This window comes from Harpia harpyja, chromosome Z (genome assembly GCF_026419915.1).
Source record: "Harpia harpyja isolate bHarHar1 chromosome Z, bHarHar1 primary haplotype, whole genome shotgun sequence".
Taxonomy (NCBI): domain Eukaryota; kingdom Metazoa; phylum Chordata; class Aves; order Accipitriformes; family Accipitridae; genus Harpia; species Harpia harpyja.
This window is the reverse complement of record NC_068969.1, coordinates 5,795,626-5,808,006: the sequence shown is the minus strand read 5'-3', so window position 1 is coordinate 5,808,006 and position 12,381 is coordinate 5,795,626. Positions and strand designations below refer to the sequence as shown.

The 12,381-nt window shown below is 38.5% G+C and overlaps 1 protein-coding gene across 16 annotated transcripts in view; it reads left to right on the top strand.

Moving 5' to 3' along the window:
* The window catches only part of DOCK3 (dedicator of cytokinesis 3), a 229,496-nt gene that overhangs the window by 36,309 nt on the left and 180,806 nt on the right, over nucleotides 1-12,381 (top strand). For all 16 annotated transcript variants that reach the window (XM_052776412.1, XM_052776406.1, XM_052776413.1 and 13 more), the window contains exon 5: nucleotides 2,771-2,867. In XM_052776412.1, coding sequence (XP_052632372.1) covers nucleotides 2,771-2,867 — 97 coding nt within the window. The remainder of the gene's footprint in view (nucleotides 1-2,770; nucleotides 2,868-12,381) is intronic.

Sequence of the window (12,381 nt, the reverse complement as noted above, 5' to 3'; positions counted from 1 at the left end):
TGCAAAGCATTACATTTACATGGTTAAATGTAGTCCTGATGTGCATTCTCTTTAAATCCAGGCATACTATTGAAGGCTGATCTTCCAAAATGCTTTATTTTTCACTGATGCTAAAAGTTTGGAAATCCATTTCTAAAAATGATCTTTAGAAGAACATCCTTCTTTGGTTTTGATTTTTTTCTTCCCATAATTAGCTAAAGTATATTGTGCAATTCCTTTCATCCTTTAGTTTTCTGTGGTTTCTTAAAGGGATATTGAACTATTTTGAATCCCTTCCCTGTAATGGCATTTTACAGACATCTGAAAAGAACTGAATTTTCAGCTAGAAGTGGTTGTGGCATCATTTTTAATGTTGTTAGTGTAAAGCAAACTTTTGATGATATATACTAAATGCAGAATTTTTGTTTAACCATTGAAATGATCTTGGAATATGACCTAAAGAAAAGCTGTTGTGATTTTCATCATATTCTTAGTGTTGTAATTCAGATCGCAAGCATACTCTGTGGAGATTTGTTAAAGCATAAATTGAGATTTCCGAGTCCTACTGTGGCCCAATTTGAAAAAACAAACCAACCAACCTCCAAAACCAACCAAACAAAAACATTGCAGGAGTAGAATAGAGCACAATCTCAGATGCCAAGTATCTGTCAGTATTTCAGTCTCTCACAACGAAATGGTGGAGTGATAAGCTCACTGGCATAATAATAGAAAAAAATTGTGATCTGTCCTAGTCTCCTGGTATGTATGTGTATGAATCGGTGCTTTCCAGTCCCATCTTTAGTGGGTTGAATGCATACCTGATAGGACTATGCCAGGTTTTTAAGATAGTGATGCTTCTAATATATGTATATTTTGGATCTTAATGTAAGGTTTACTTATGTCATTGAAGTGAATCTGAGTTTTTGGTAGCTTGGAAATGAAGAATTTAAGCTTTTCTTTGATAAGTTTTCTGCTTCAAGAATACATAGAGACATACAGTGACTTAACTTCATCATCCTCTCCCCCATCACTTGCTGCTTTTGGCTCCAGCTAAAGTGGCACAATTATTTCTAGAAAGAATTTTCAAAAGGGAAATATTGCCATGAAACTGAGTGGCTTTTTTTTAATGACTAACTGTGTTCTCTTTTAAAAACAAACAAACAAAAAAACCCCCAAACAACAAAAACCCAACAACACCTTTCAGAATTAATTACATCTCATTGTTTGCGTATTTACTTCTTAGCCATTTAACTCTGCACAAAGGACAGAAGAAACAGCCTAAATGAGTTATGGAATGGGGAGTTTATAGCTTCCCTTCAGGAGAATTTCAAAATAGCTGTACACGCAATTGTACTGCTGAAGAGGAAGGGCTGAGTGTCCTTCATAGTTGTTGTGAGAGACAGCCTCTGCAGCACATCCTTGACGCTACTTGTCCCAAACCACCTTTTGAGCCAGTGTTTTTCAGTACTGCTACTTTAGGACCTATGGAAAATTGTTCCAACATGGTGTGTTTCAGAAACATGTTGGGTTTTGTTTTTTTTTTAATTCTCCCTCTTTTAAAAAAATTGCTGAAAGAGCAGAAGCTTGAAACAGACCTTAATTTTACAGTGTCTGATACTTGTTTCAGTAATAGCATTCAACATAAAGGGCAAGTCAAGGCACTAATGGCTCAGATAATATAATGGTATTACCGTACATACATTAGTTATCACATTCTTGCACTTCAGTGTGATGAAAGAGACAGCTATGCTTGGCTGGCATGGACCTGTTGGAGTGGGTCCAGCAGAGGGCCACAAAAATGATCAGAGGGATGGAACGCCTCTCCTATGAGGAAAGACTGAGAGAGTTGAGTGGTTCAGCCTGGAGAAGAGCAGGTTCCGGGGAGACCTTATTGTGGCCTTTCAATACTTAAAGGGGGCTATAAGAAAGATGGGGACAGACTTTTTAGTAGGGCCTGTTGCAATAGGACAAGGGGTAATGGTTTTAAACTAAAAGAGGGTAGATTCAGTCTAGATGTAAGGAAGAAATTTTTTTACGATGAGGGTGGTGAAACACTGGCACAGGTTGCCCAGAGAGGTGGTAGATGCCCCATCCCTGGAAGCTTTCAAGGTCAGGTTGGACTGGGCTCTGAGCAACCTGATCTAGTCGAAGATGTCCCTGCTCATGGCAGGGGGATTGGACTAGATGACCTTTAAAGGTCCCTTCCAACGCAAACTATTCTGTGATTCTCCTTTAATGGATATGGAGGATCTTGACTACAAAGGGACAAGTCCTATTCTTTTGATTAGAGGATAGCTCACTCGGGTTTCATATGCAATATTGAAAAAGTCTTCTGAATAGGAAGGGTTAATAGATGGTAGATCTTTTGGGTTGTTAATGATATTGGCCAACATATTCATTGGAGGGAAAAAAGTACTGGACTGGCTTAGAGAGAAGGGACACAAACTGTGAAGGACCCCACTTTACAGGCAAGTTAATTTAACATGCTATAATCATGCAAAGTGTTTTCATTGACCTTGATTAGAATGAAATTATGTATTTTGGACAGGTAACTAGGAAATGCTTCACATAAGCTGACTCTTGTGGAATGTAATGGAGGAACAGTTGATATGACTCTGGAGTTGCTTCAGTGTTATAACAGACAAGATGGTCCTCTTAAGATGTTTTCCTTTACGTTGAACAAATTCAAACAAATTCAAGTTCTAGCATTTTACAAATTACTATGCTATTTATTTCTTTTTCTACCTTCTCCAGGGTACTTTTCCTAATTTTTCCTCCTGTTCTTGTATAGGCAATATGAAACAGTTGTTCCACTTGAAGATTCTGTTGTGACTGAAGTCACAGCAACACTGCAGGAATGGGCTGTGCTCTGGAAACAGCTGTATGTGGTAAGAACAGTACCCTTCTCATTCTACTTTACTTCTCAGATATCTTGGGATAGGTCATTTGCATTTCAGTCCATTAGGAAAAAATCATAATCAATATAAGAATTGTTAGATTCATTTTATCTAGTGGGGGGTTTGCGAACTGCAGAATCACTGATCATGCGAGTTTCACATGGGCTATGTTGGAAATTTCAGCAGTTTTGAAATTATGCCTTCAGATCTGAAACCTTCATTGTTTAAAAACCCCCCAATTTTAAAGTGTTCTTAAATATGTAAGAAATAATATATGTGTTTAGTAACACAAAATGGAAGACTTCTGTAAGTCCCATCAAAGACTTCAAAGAATTATTCAGCGTAGTCTGTATTTGTTTTTAGCATCTAGAGTTTGAAAGAGGAAGAATTCAGAGGTCTTTTTGTATGATTGTTCCTTCATCTTTTAAAAATAAACACTCAAGCGTATTGAGTTTTATGCTCATCTGTTTTATATTATTTTCAGTTGCTGCCACATAATGTCACCTACTGCTTTCATCTTTGTTCTTCTCTGACTTTTTTAATGGCCAAGTCCCATGGAACAGGAAATAAAAAACTTGCACATTTGAAAGTATTTTTTTTCCTGTTTTTGTTTGTTTGTTTGTTTCCTCTTTTTAGCTTAGTAATTACTAGCCATAACTGTAGGATTAGGATCAAGAACTGTAGGTGGTACAGGCATGATTTCCTTACTTTAGAAAAATAGCTGTACATAGAGCTGCAGCAGCTTTGTTTCCTTATTTAAACCTGAAGTGACAGTGGTTAGATATCTAAGAAATAAACCCGGAAAAGATCCAACTAAATGAGTCTAGTGTATCTCTAGCATAACCAGCCATGTTCCATACTCCATTCAAAAAGCAATCAAGTCTATTATGAAATTAGTTTTACTTTTGTTTCTCCCACTTCTTCTATGGGGATCATATGCCTCTGAAGAAATTTTCTTGGAAAGGAGCATCCAATCTAATTGTGGGGGGGGGGCGGGGGGTGGAGGGCACACATGGCACATGGTATATATGCTCTTTTTATACCACTCTTACACCTAGTACTCCTCCTTTTTCCATTTCAAATACCTACCTCTCTGGTATATGTGAATAAAGCAATCTTTTCTGTTTTCTTCCTGTAAGATTTTCTCTCTCCCCAGTGTCAGATGAGGAAGACAACAATAATACTGACAATGGTATTGAATTGGAGAAAGGGGAATCATTTTACCTACAAATGAGTTATACTTCCTTTCTACGAATCTATTTCTTTTTTATTGTTAAAGTCAATTCCCTGAGCGGAGGGAGAGAGCAAGCTCTAGCTATAAACTTTCAATTAGTGATTTTCTTTCTGGGACTGCTTTCTATTCTAGCTCATTGTACTTATTATAGCATTGCACACAACATTGTTGTATTCTTAAATAACAGGGGAAAGAATTTACTATTTTCATAGAACTTTGGAAGGAGGCATCTGTTCCATGACAAGAAGAAATGGGCAGAGCTTCAGAGTAGGAAATAAATAGTTTTGTGGTATGTTTTTTCCAGAAATTAGAAAAAAAAAAAATCTAATATAGAAGTAGTCATAGAATTGTTTAGGTTGGAAGGGACCTCTTGAGATCATCTAGTTCAACTGCCTTCTCAAGTAGGTTCAGCTAGACCAGGTTGTCCAGGACTGCATCCAGGCAGGTTTTGAGTTTCTTATGAATGGAGACTCCACAAATTCCCTGGGCAAAGCTGTCAGTGTTTGACCACCTTCAGTGGTTTTTTATGTTCAAGACTACTGATGTAGTACCATAGCCTTTCTGACATGAAAGAACAGTCTCCACTATTGTTAGGTGGGTAACAGAAATTTGTCCCATTTACAAACTGTAAATTTCAAGCCTGAGAAAGTGTACAGAAGTGCACAAATGGATGTGGCAGAGCTGGTATTAGGATTTTATAATTGGTATTCATGCTAGAAGCTATGTTGTAAGGTCGTATCTTAAAATATATTAAGAGACTAAATGGAAATACTTGCTTGTTGTTGGATCAGCACCAGCAGAAATTTTTATTATTCCCAAACTGTAATAAGAGTCATCTAAGAAATCTAATTAATGTTATTTGTCATGCTGCTGTGCCTATTCAGCTTTGTAGAAAAGTTTCTTACTGTAGTGAAGGTTCAAATGCTAGTTGTTACTGCAGATGCTTTCAGTAGGTCAGCACCTATAAATGGTAACAGTAGGCACTTCATTATTTAGTAGTATTGCAGGGCAAGACAGCTGCCAAACAAGATGTACAGCATCTCTTAATATCTCTGAATAGGCTGAAATGTTCATCTCCTGCTTTTTGGCAAACTTCTTACTTGGATTATACTTCGAAAGACCAAGTTTGTTTCAATTAAAAATTCCAAGAAATTGCTTTAGTAATATCATTGAGAAACATTACAAGGTTTGTCTTTGCCTTTCAGTTAAACAATAGGAACTGGAATGTAATGCCCAGGAAGCCTGTAGCGATTAAAACACTGCCTGAAGAGGGATGCTATGTAGCTCCAAGATAAAATAGCTCAGCTGTAAAAAAATTGGAGGGAGGAGAACAGTGAGAAATGGAAGGGCAAAGTGAAGCACAACTTTGAGAGAGTTGTAGAAGATCAGTTCATGTAAAATGTTGGCAATCTTCCTCGGTTCCTTCTGACCACAGAGAGTCTGTGCTATTACTAGGAAGAAGCTGTGCGTGGGGAAGCTTGAATAGGTTTGAGTTACAACAGTTGTGTGGTAATTTTAGTTCGTATGTCTATGAAATATATATTGGAAAGATTAGTCTGAGTTCACTATACTACACAGGGCTGTGATATTCTTGTAATTTTTGTTATCAGGGTGAAAGCAAAGTGATAGTCTTAGTAGAAATAGAAGCTGAGACTGTGGAGAAAAATAAAGGAAGGGCTGAATTTGAAATAGAAAGTTGTATGGTGTGTTCTTTGCTTTACTGTAATATCATGTTATGCTCTGAGTATAGAATCATAGAATCATAGAATCATTTCGGTTGGAAAAGACCTTCAAGATCATCGAGTCCAACCATTAACCATGCCCCCTAAACCATGCCCTGGAGTACCCTGTCCACTTGCTTTTTGAATACCTCCAGGGATGGTGACTCAACCACTTCCCTGGGCAGCCTGTTCCAATGCCTGACAACCCTTTCAGTAAAGAAATTGTTCCTAATATCCAGTCTAAACCTCCCCTGCCCCAACTTGAGGTCGTTTCCTCTCGTCCTATCTCCAGCCACCTGACAGAAGAGACCAACACCCACCTCACTACAACCCCCCTTTCAGGTAGTTGTAGAGAGCGATAAGGTCTCCCCTCAGCCTCCTCTTTTCTAGACTGAACAACCCCAGATCCCTCAGCCGCTCCTCATAAGACTTGTGCTCCAGGCCCCTCACCAACGTGGTTGCCCTTCTCTGGACACGCTCCAGCAGCTCCATGTCTTTCCTGTAACGAGGGGCCCAAAACTGAACACAGGACTCGAGGTGCGGCCTCACCAGTGCCGAGGACAGGGGAACAACCACCTCCCTGCTCCTGCTGGCCACACTGTTCCTGATACAGGCCAGGATGCGATTGGCCTTCTTGGCCACCTGGGCACACTGCTGGCTCATATTCAGCCGGCTGTCAACCAGCACCCCCAGGTCTTTCTCTGCCGGGCAGCTTTCCAGCCACTCTTCCCCAAGCCTGTAGCGCTGTGTGGGGTTGCCATGACCGAAGTGCAGGACCCGGCACTTGGCCTTGTTGAACTTCATACGATTGGCCTCAGCCCATCGATCCAGCCTGTCCAGATCTCTCTGTAGAGCCTCCCTACCCTCAAGCAGATCGAGTAGTTGGATTCTGATATCATAATGCTTTAAATGCTAACAAAACAATAAGTTTTTTGAAAATGCAGGAGGTTTCAAATTGGAAAGGGAAAGGGATGCAAATCATACTGGTATGGAAGCTATCAGAATTTGTTATTTATATTGGGTGGGCTTTGTAGCAGTAATGATAACCTAGTTAATTCTATGCCTACCTAAAAATCACCTTTTTTTGTTACTGAGTAATCAGTAATAGAATTTAAATATTTAATATTTTTAAAGGAGTAAAGACGGTATGACTTTGATGGTTCTGGGGACAGACATTTTAGTAGGGCCTGTTGCAATAGGACAAAGAGTAATGGTTTTAAACTAAAAGAGGGTAGATTCAGTCTAGATGTAAGGAGGAGGTTTTTTATGATGAGGGTGGTGAAACACTGGCACAGGTTGCCCAGAGAGGTGGTAGATGCCCCATCCTTGGAAGCTTTCAAGGTCAGGTTGGACTGGGCTCTGAGCAACCTGATCTAGTCGAAGATGTCCCTGCTCATGGCAGGGGGATTGGACTAGATGACCTTTAAAGGTCCCTTCCAACCCACAACGTTCTATGATTCTATGAAAAGAGCACATTTTTTCCCCTATTAGAATATGTAGTCTGTGTGCAGACAGATACAGTGTCATGACACTGGAAAATAAAAAAAGCAGTTCTTCAGTTTCTGATCTGCCTGTATGCAGGCTTCTAAGATGAGCAGAGAAACAGGAAGATTTAGTAACTACTTTCTGTCAAAAAAGGTCACTGTTCTATTTAACCTAGTTGGTTTGGATTTTCCTATATTCACAGCTGTTGTATAAAATCTTTGGGAGGGAGTTCATAGGAACTGAGTGTTGAAAATCTGTACTACGTAAACACTGTATACTGAGTTGCTCAATAGTATGGGTGGAGTTTCTGATAACTACAGCTGTGACCAGATGTGTGTGTGTATATGTGAGTGTACGTATACACATACAGACACATATGTATGTATATTGTCACTAAGCTTATGGACCCTGTATCTTGTCTTATTGTTTTGCCTGGCTCAAATACTCCATATTGTTCTTTAGATTACTTTGGACAAGATACCTATTTTGTTTTGTAGGAAGCCTAAGAAATTTAAAAGAAGGTTCTGCTTATCCTTTCTTAGCGTTACAAAGGCTTATAAACAAAAGATGCCAGTGATTCCCTTCCCCAATACTGTACTTAATATATGGAGTGGAAGAGGAAAGAAAAGTAAGATTATTATTGGTGCCACTATGGGAAGCTGAGCTTGTTCTTGTGACTGCTCCAAAGGGACAAGGAAGAGAGCAGAAAAGTAAGAACAAACCTTGGAGAGACTTCTGTAGGCAAAGAGGTGGATAAAGATGTAAAATTGCATTTGTTATGGTGAAATGTGTGTGGCTTTCGTGTAGTTGTCCAGACCAGTGTATGACTTCCATTGAGACAGCAAATAATACCAATAAGGTAGATAACTTTCTTTCTTACCCTGGATGTGTTGATAAGATTTGTTATTTTTATACTACTTCTAAATAAAGGATCTGCAAGTTCTCTGTGAGCTTTCGTTAATTAGGTCAAACAAGACTCCTGTGAGTTGTTAAGTCAGCTAAAGAGATCACTGAAACTCACAGTTGGAGCATAGTAGCTATTTTAACAGTAAAAAAAAATTCCTCAGAGTTTAAGATGTGATGTGAGGACTATTTCTGTTGAAACAGCAGATGACTGTAGAGACACCAAACATAATTGCCCAATTTAGAATCTGGTCAGCTCAGTAAAGGTAATTTGCTACTTTTATGCAGAAAGGGAGTGTGTGGGGGGGAAGTGTGGAGTGACTTCTCGTTTAGTTTTAGGAATAAGACCTAATGGTGTTGGGAATAGATGGAATTTTTTCCAGCTTTGTCTGAAACAAATTTCCTATTGACTCCTTTTAAATTTTCTGAGGGTCCTATCAAGGAAAAGAGAGTGGGTTAAAGGACTTGGTGCAATTGAAGCTATATGGTTTGGGTCTTTTAGGGTGTCCACAAAAACTTGAAGCATTAGTTCAAAACTTGTCTTAAAAAAAAAAAAAGGGCCATTCACTAAGTCACTAATGTAGTTTACTCTTGTAGTGGAGTATTTTATGAGATATTTTTATTTAGTAAGATGCCTTTTGCTTCATACCTGATAAAACATGGAACTGCTGATGCATTTTCTAAAATACGTTGTCAGACAAAAAGTCTGGTATGATCTAAAACGGACATGCTGCATCTGAGGTCTACTTCAGAAGGTCTCCTTTGAAGGAACAGAGTTCCTTCAAGTCAAGGCTGAGCATGTTTCATAGACACTTAGAGTTCTGTGCAAGCAAACTCCTGGAAAGATGAGGTATTAGTACTCAGACATGTATTGAAATGGTACTGCACATACATGTGGTCCTCTTTCCTTTTTCTGAGTAATTTTCATGGTTACCTGCAAATAGGAAATTCCTTTAGGGTGGTTGTTCAGGCATTGTGAGAGAGACATCTAAGAAGACTCTTAAGAGCTTGTCTGGCCCCAGTTGACAGTAACAGAGAGAATCAAAGTTATCACTTTATTATCCATAGTCCTATATTCTAATGTTCAGCAGTATTATGGATAATTTTGTATTTTTCTATGCTTCGAGTGAAGGATGGATCTTCATGGAGTGGCCAGGAACTCAGATATGAGTTTGAGGCAGCTGACAGTCTTGTTAAGTGCTGCACAGAATATAAGGGAAGTAAGAGTAAATATTTTGACTTTCAGTAGCATCTAGTTCTTCAGTTTCTCAAAGGGAACAGTGCTCTGGGAAAACATCTGATTGCCTAGCAACCTAATCAGAGGCTTTTAGCAGATTTGTCATTTGATTACTAGAAAATACTTGAACATTTTTCTTGATTGGGTTGTAAAGGGTATGTGCAGAATGATTTGGAGAATACAGAATGATGAACACTCCGGTGTTGTATGCATAAGGTGGATATTTTTATAATTTGGTATGTTCAGTCATGGAAGGGGAAGCTGGAGATAAATCATAGAATAGCCGAGGTTGGAAGGGATCTCAAAAGATCATCAGGTTCAACCTTTTGTGGGAAAGGGAGCCTAGATGAGATTATCTAGCACCCTGCCCAATCGCATCTTGAAAACTTCCAGCAATGGGGATTCTACCACGACCCTAGGGAGGTTGTTCCAGTGAATGATTGTTCTTACTGTGAAAAATTTTTTTCTTATACTGAGACGAAACCTCTCCCGGTGCAACTTACACCTATTGTTCCTGGTCTTCTCCATGTGCCTCCTTGTGAAGAGAGAGCCTCCCTCCTCTTTGTAGCTGCCCTTTGTGTACTAGAATACTGTGATGAGGTCCCCCTGAGCTGCCTTCTCCGGGGAGAAAAGACCAAACTCCTTTTGTCTGTCCTCATAGGGCAGGTTCTCCAGCCCTTTGATGATCTTCGTGGCCGCCCTTTGGACCTGTTGCAGTCTGTCCGCATCTTTCTTGAGTTGTGGGGACCAGAATAAAGACCACAATATAGAATTGTCGCAGTGTGATTTGTATTTACTCATTACCTTAGCCAGTTAGAAGTTTTTGTACCCCAAATCGTAGGCTTTTACGCTGCTTAGATATGTTGTCTTTGGAAAGTTGAGTAAAATTCCTTCTTATGCTTTGTTAAATTGAGACTTGTGTTTACATAAATTCATTAGCTATGGTTTCCTGGAGGTCTTTAGTGGATGTCATGACCTCTACCGTTCTTTGGTGGAACAGTCCTCATGCAGAATCTACAGTCAATATTTATTAGGGGACTGCCATACAATGCAATCCATTTCAGTACATCTCCACGTTTAGCACTAACTTGCTGAAGTTCAGTTTAAGTGCTTCATACTTCAAGATTATAAAGGATTCCCATAATTACTATGTTTCCCTTCCCTATTTTTAAGAGATTTAATGCAGTCGATCTCTTGTAGTGGTTTGTGGAAGTCTGTGAGTTTTAAGGAATTGGAAGTAGGCATCAGTTTTTAAGAGAGTAAAATAAGATTAGTTTGTAAGCAAGTCTTCTATCATTAAAATCTGCAAAATTATTATAATTGGTTTGAAAATGACTTTCCTTTGAAGACCGCAGAACTTATGGCTAGTTTATTGGATTTAAAGAACAGAAAACCAAGGACCAATATATGCAGTACGTTTCACCTTTCATTTACTTCCACATACAGATTTATGATATCATTTCAGATTATTAGGATCAACTAGACAGTTCTTATATATTTTCAAACAAACAAAAGGTTGACTATAAAAACCTACTAAGTATTAATGAGACTGTATGGGTGGAATATATGTTTTGAGTTACCATGGAGATGGATAGATTTTAATGGATTTTAAAAATAAAGACAGAATTAAATGTGAGTCACCTTCTGGTGTCCTTGGCAAGTCCTACTGTGACAAACTATGTGCAGGGGTTTTTTTATAATTTCTTGCTTTATAGGAGAATGTTATTTAGTCATTGATATGGGAGGTCATAATATGCTCTTTTATTTTGGTAAAGAGAAGAGAATAGCTGCCTTCCTGATAATTAAATTCACAGCAAATTAGGGGGGGGGAGTTGAAGGGGGTTTTTTGAGATTAATTTTAATTTTTTTAAGTATTAGCTAGTTTGTAATTAACAAAGAGCTCTTTCCTTATAGAACAATATCCAGTCTACCACATGCTGAAAACATTGTTGCAGTATAGATGTAAAGTACATGTGCAGTATTAAAACATGAGAATTTGATTTTCTTGAATGCTGGTTTAAGACTAGCTGCGAACAGACAACCAGCAAGGAAACAGAATAGAATTTACTCAGGGGAAACCAGTGGCTGACCTGCAGATGATTTCAAACTATTTCTTTTGCACTGTAAACATACTGAACACTTAATTACATTAGACCAGGAAAAGAAGGTTTTAATCAGAAAATCCAAATAGGAATTTGAGAGTTTATTCATCTGTAACTGGAGAGACTTGCCTGGGTTGTTCCAAATATGATGTTATGACAGAATTGCATTTGAAATAGAGGCAAATGGTAGTGTGGTTTGATTTTAGTCTTCCAAAGATGTATTTTGAGGAAACATGGTGGTTTGGTTTGGTTATTAAAGAATGGAAAATTAGAGGAGGAGGGGGAAAGGGGTAGAGGAAACTGGCAATCTGGCTTTTTGGAGTGAGTGTGCACGCTTGTGTGCATGTATAGAGCTTAGAAGGAAAAAGACTGATCATCCGTAGTGGGTATTTATTGGAACTAAAAAGACAGTTTGTTGGATTTCATTTTATAGAAGACAGATTTTTTTTTTTTTTAATAGAAAAGCAAAGAACATCTGTCCTTTTGGCAGTGTGTATGGTACTGCTGCCCATGTGGTATCAGGAAGTGTCCTTCAGTCTTACCCTGATTTATGTTACTTTCTGTTTTTTCTGTCCTTAAGACATGGAGAGGAAAAGGTAACTTACATATAATAATAATAATTATTAATAATAATTGTAATTTTAATATGTATATATATAACACTATTATATACATTTTCTAAGGGGATTGGGTAACAAAGTTTCATGGGTGGGAAGGGTGGAAAATCAGGCTTATGAGAATTAGTGTATGCACAGGCGTACTAAAAACCTTGTGGCTGGAGCAACAGAGAGCACTAGCTGCAGCAGTGGCCTGCCAAATTTGA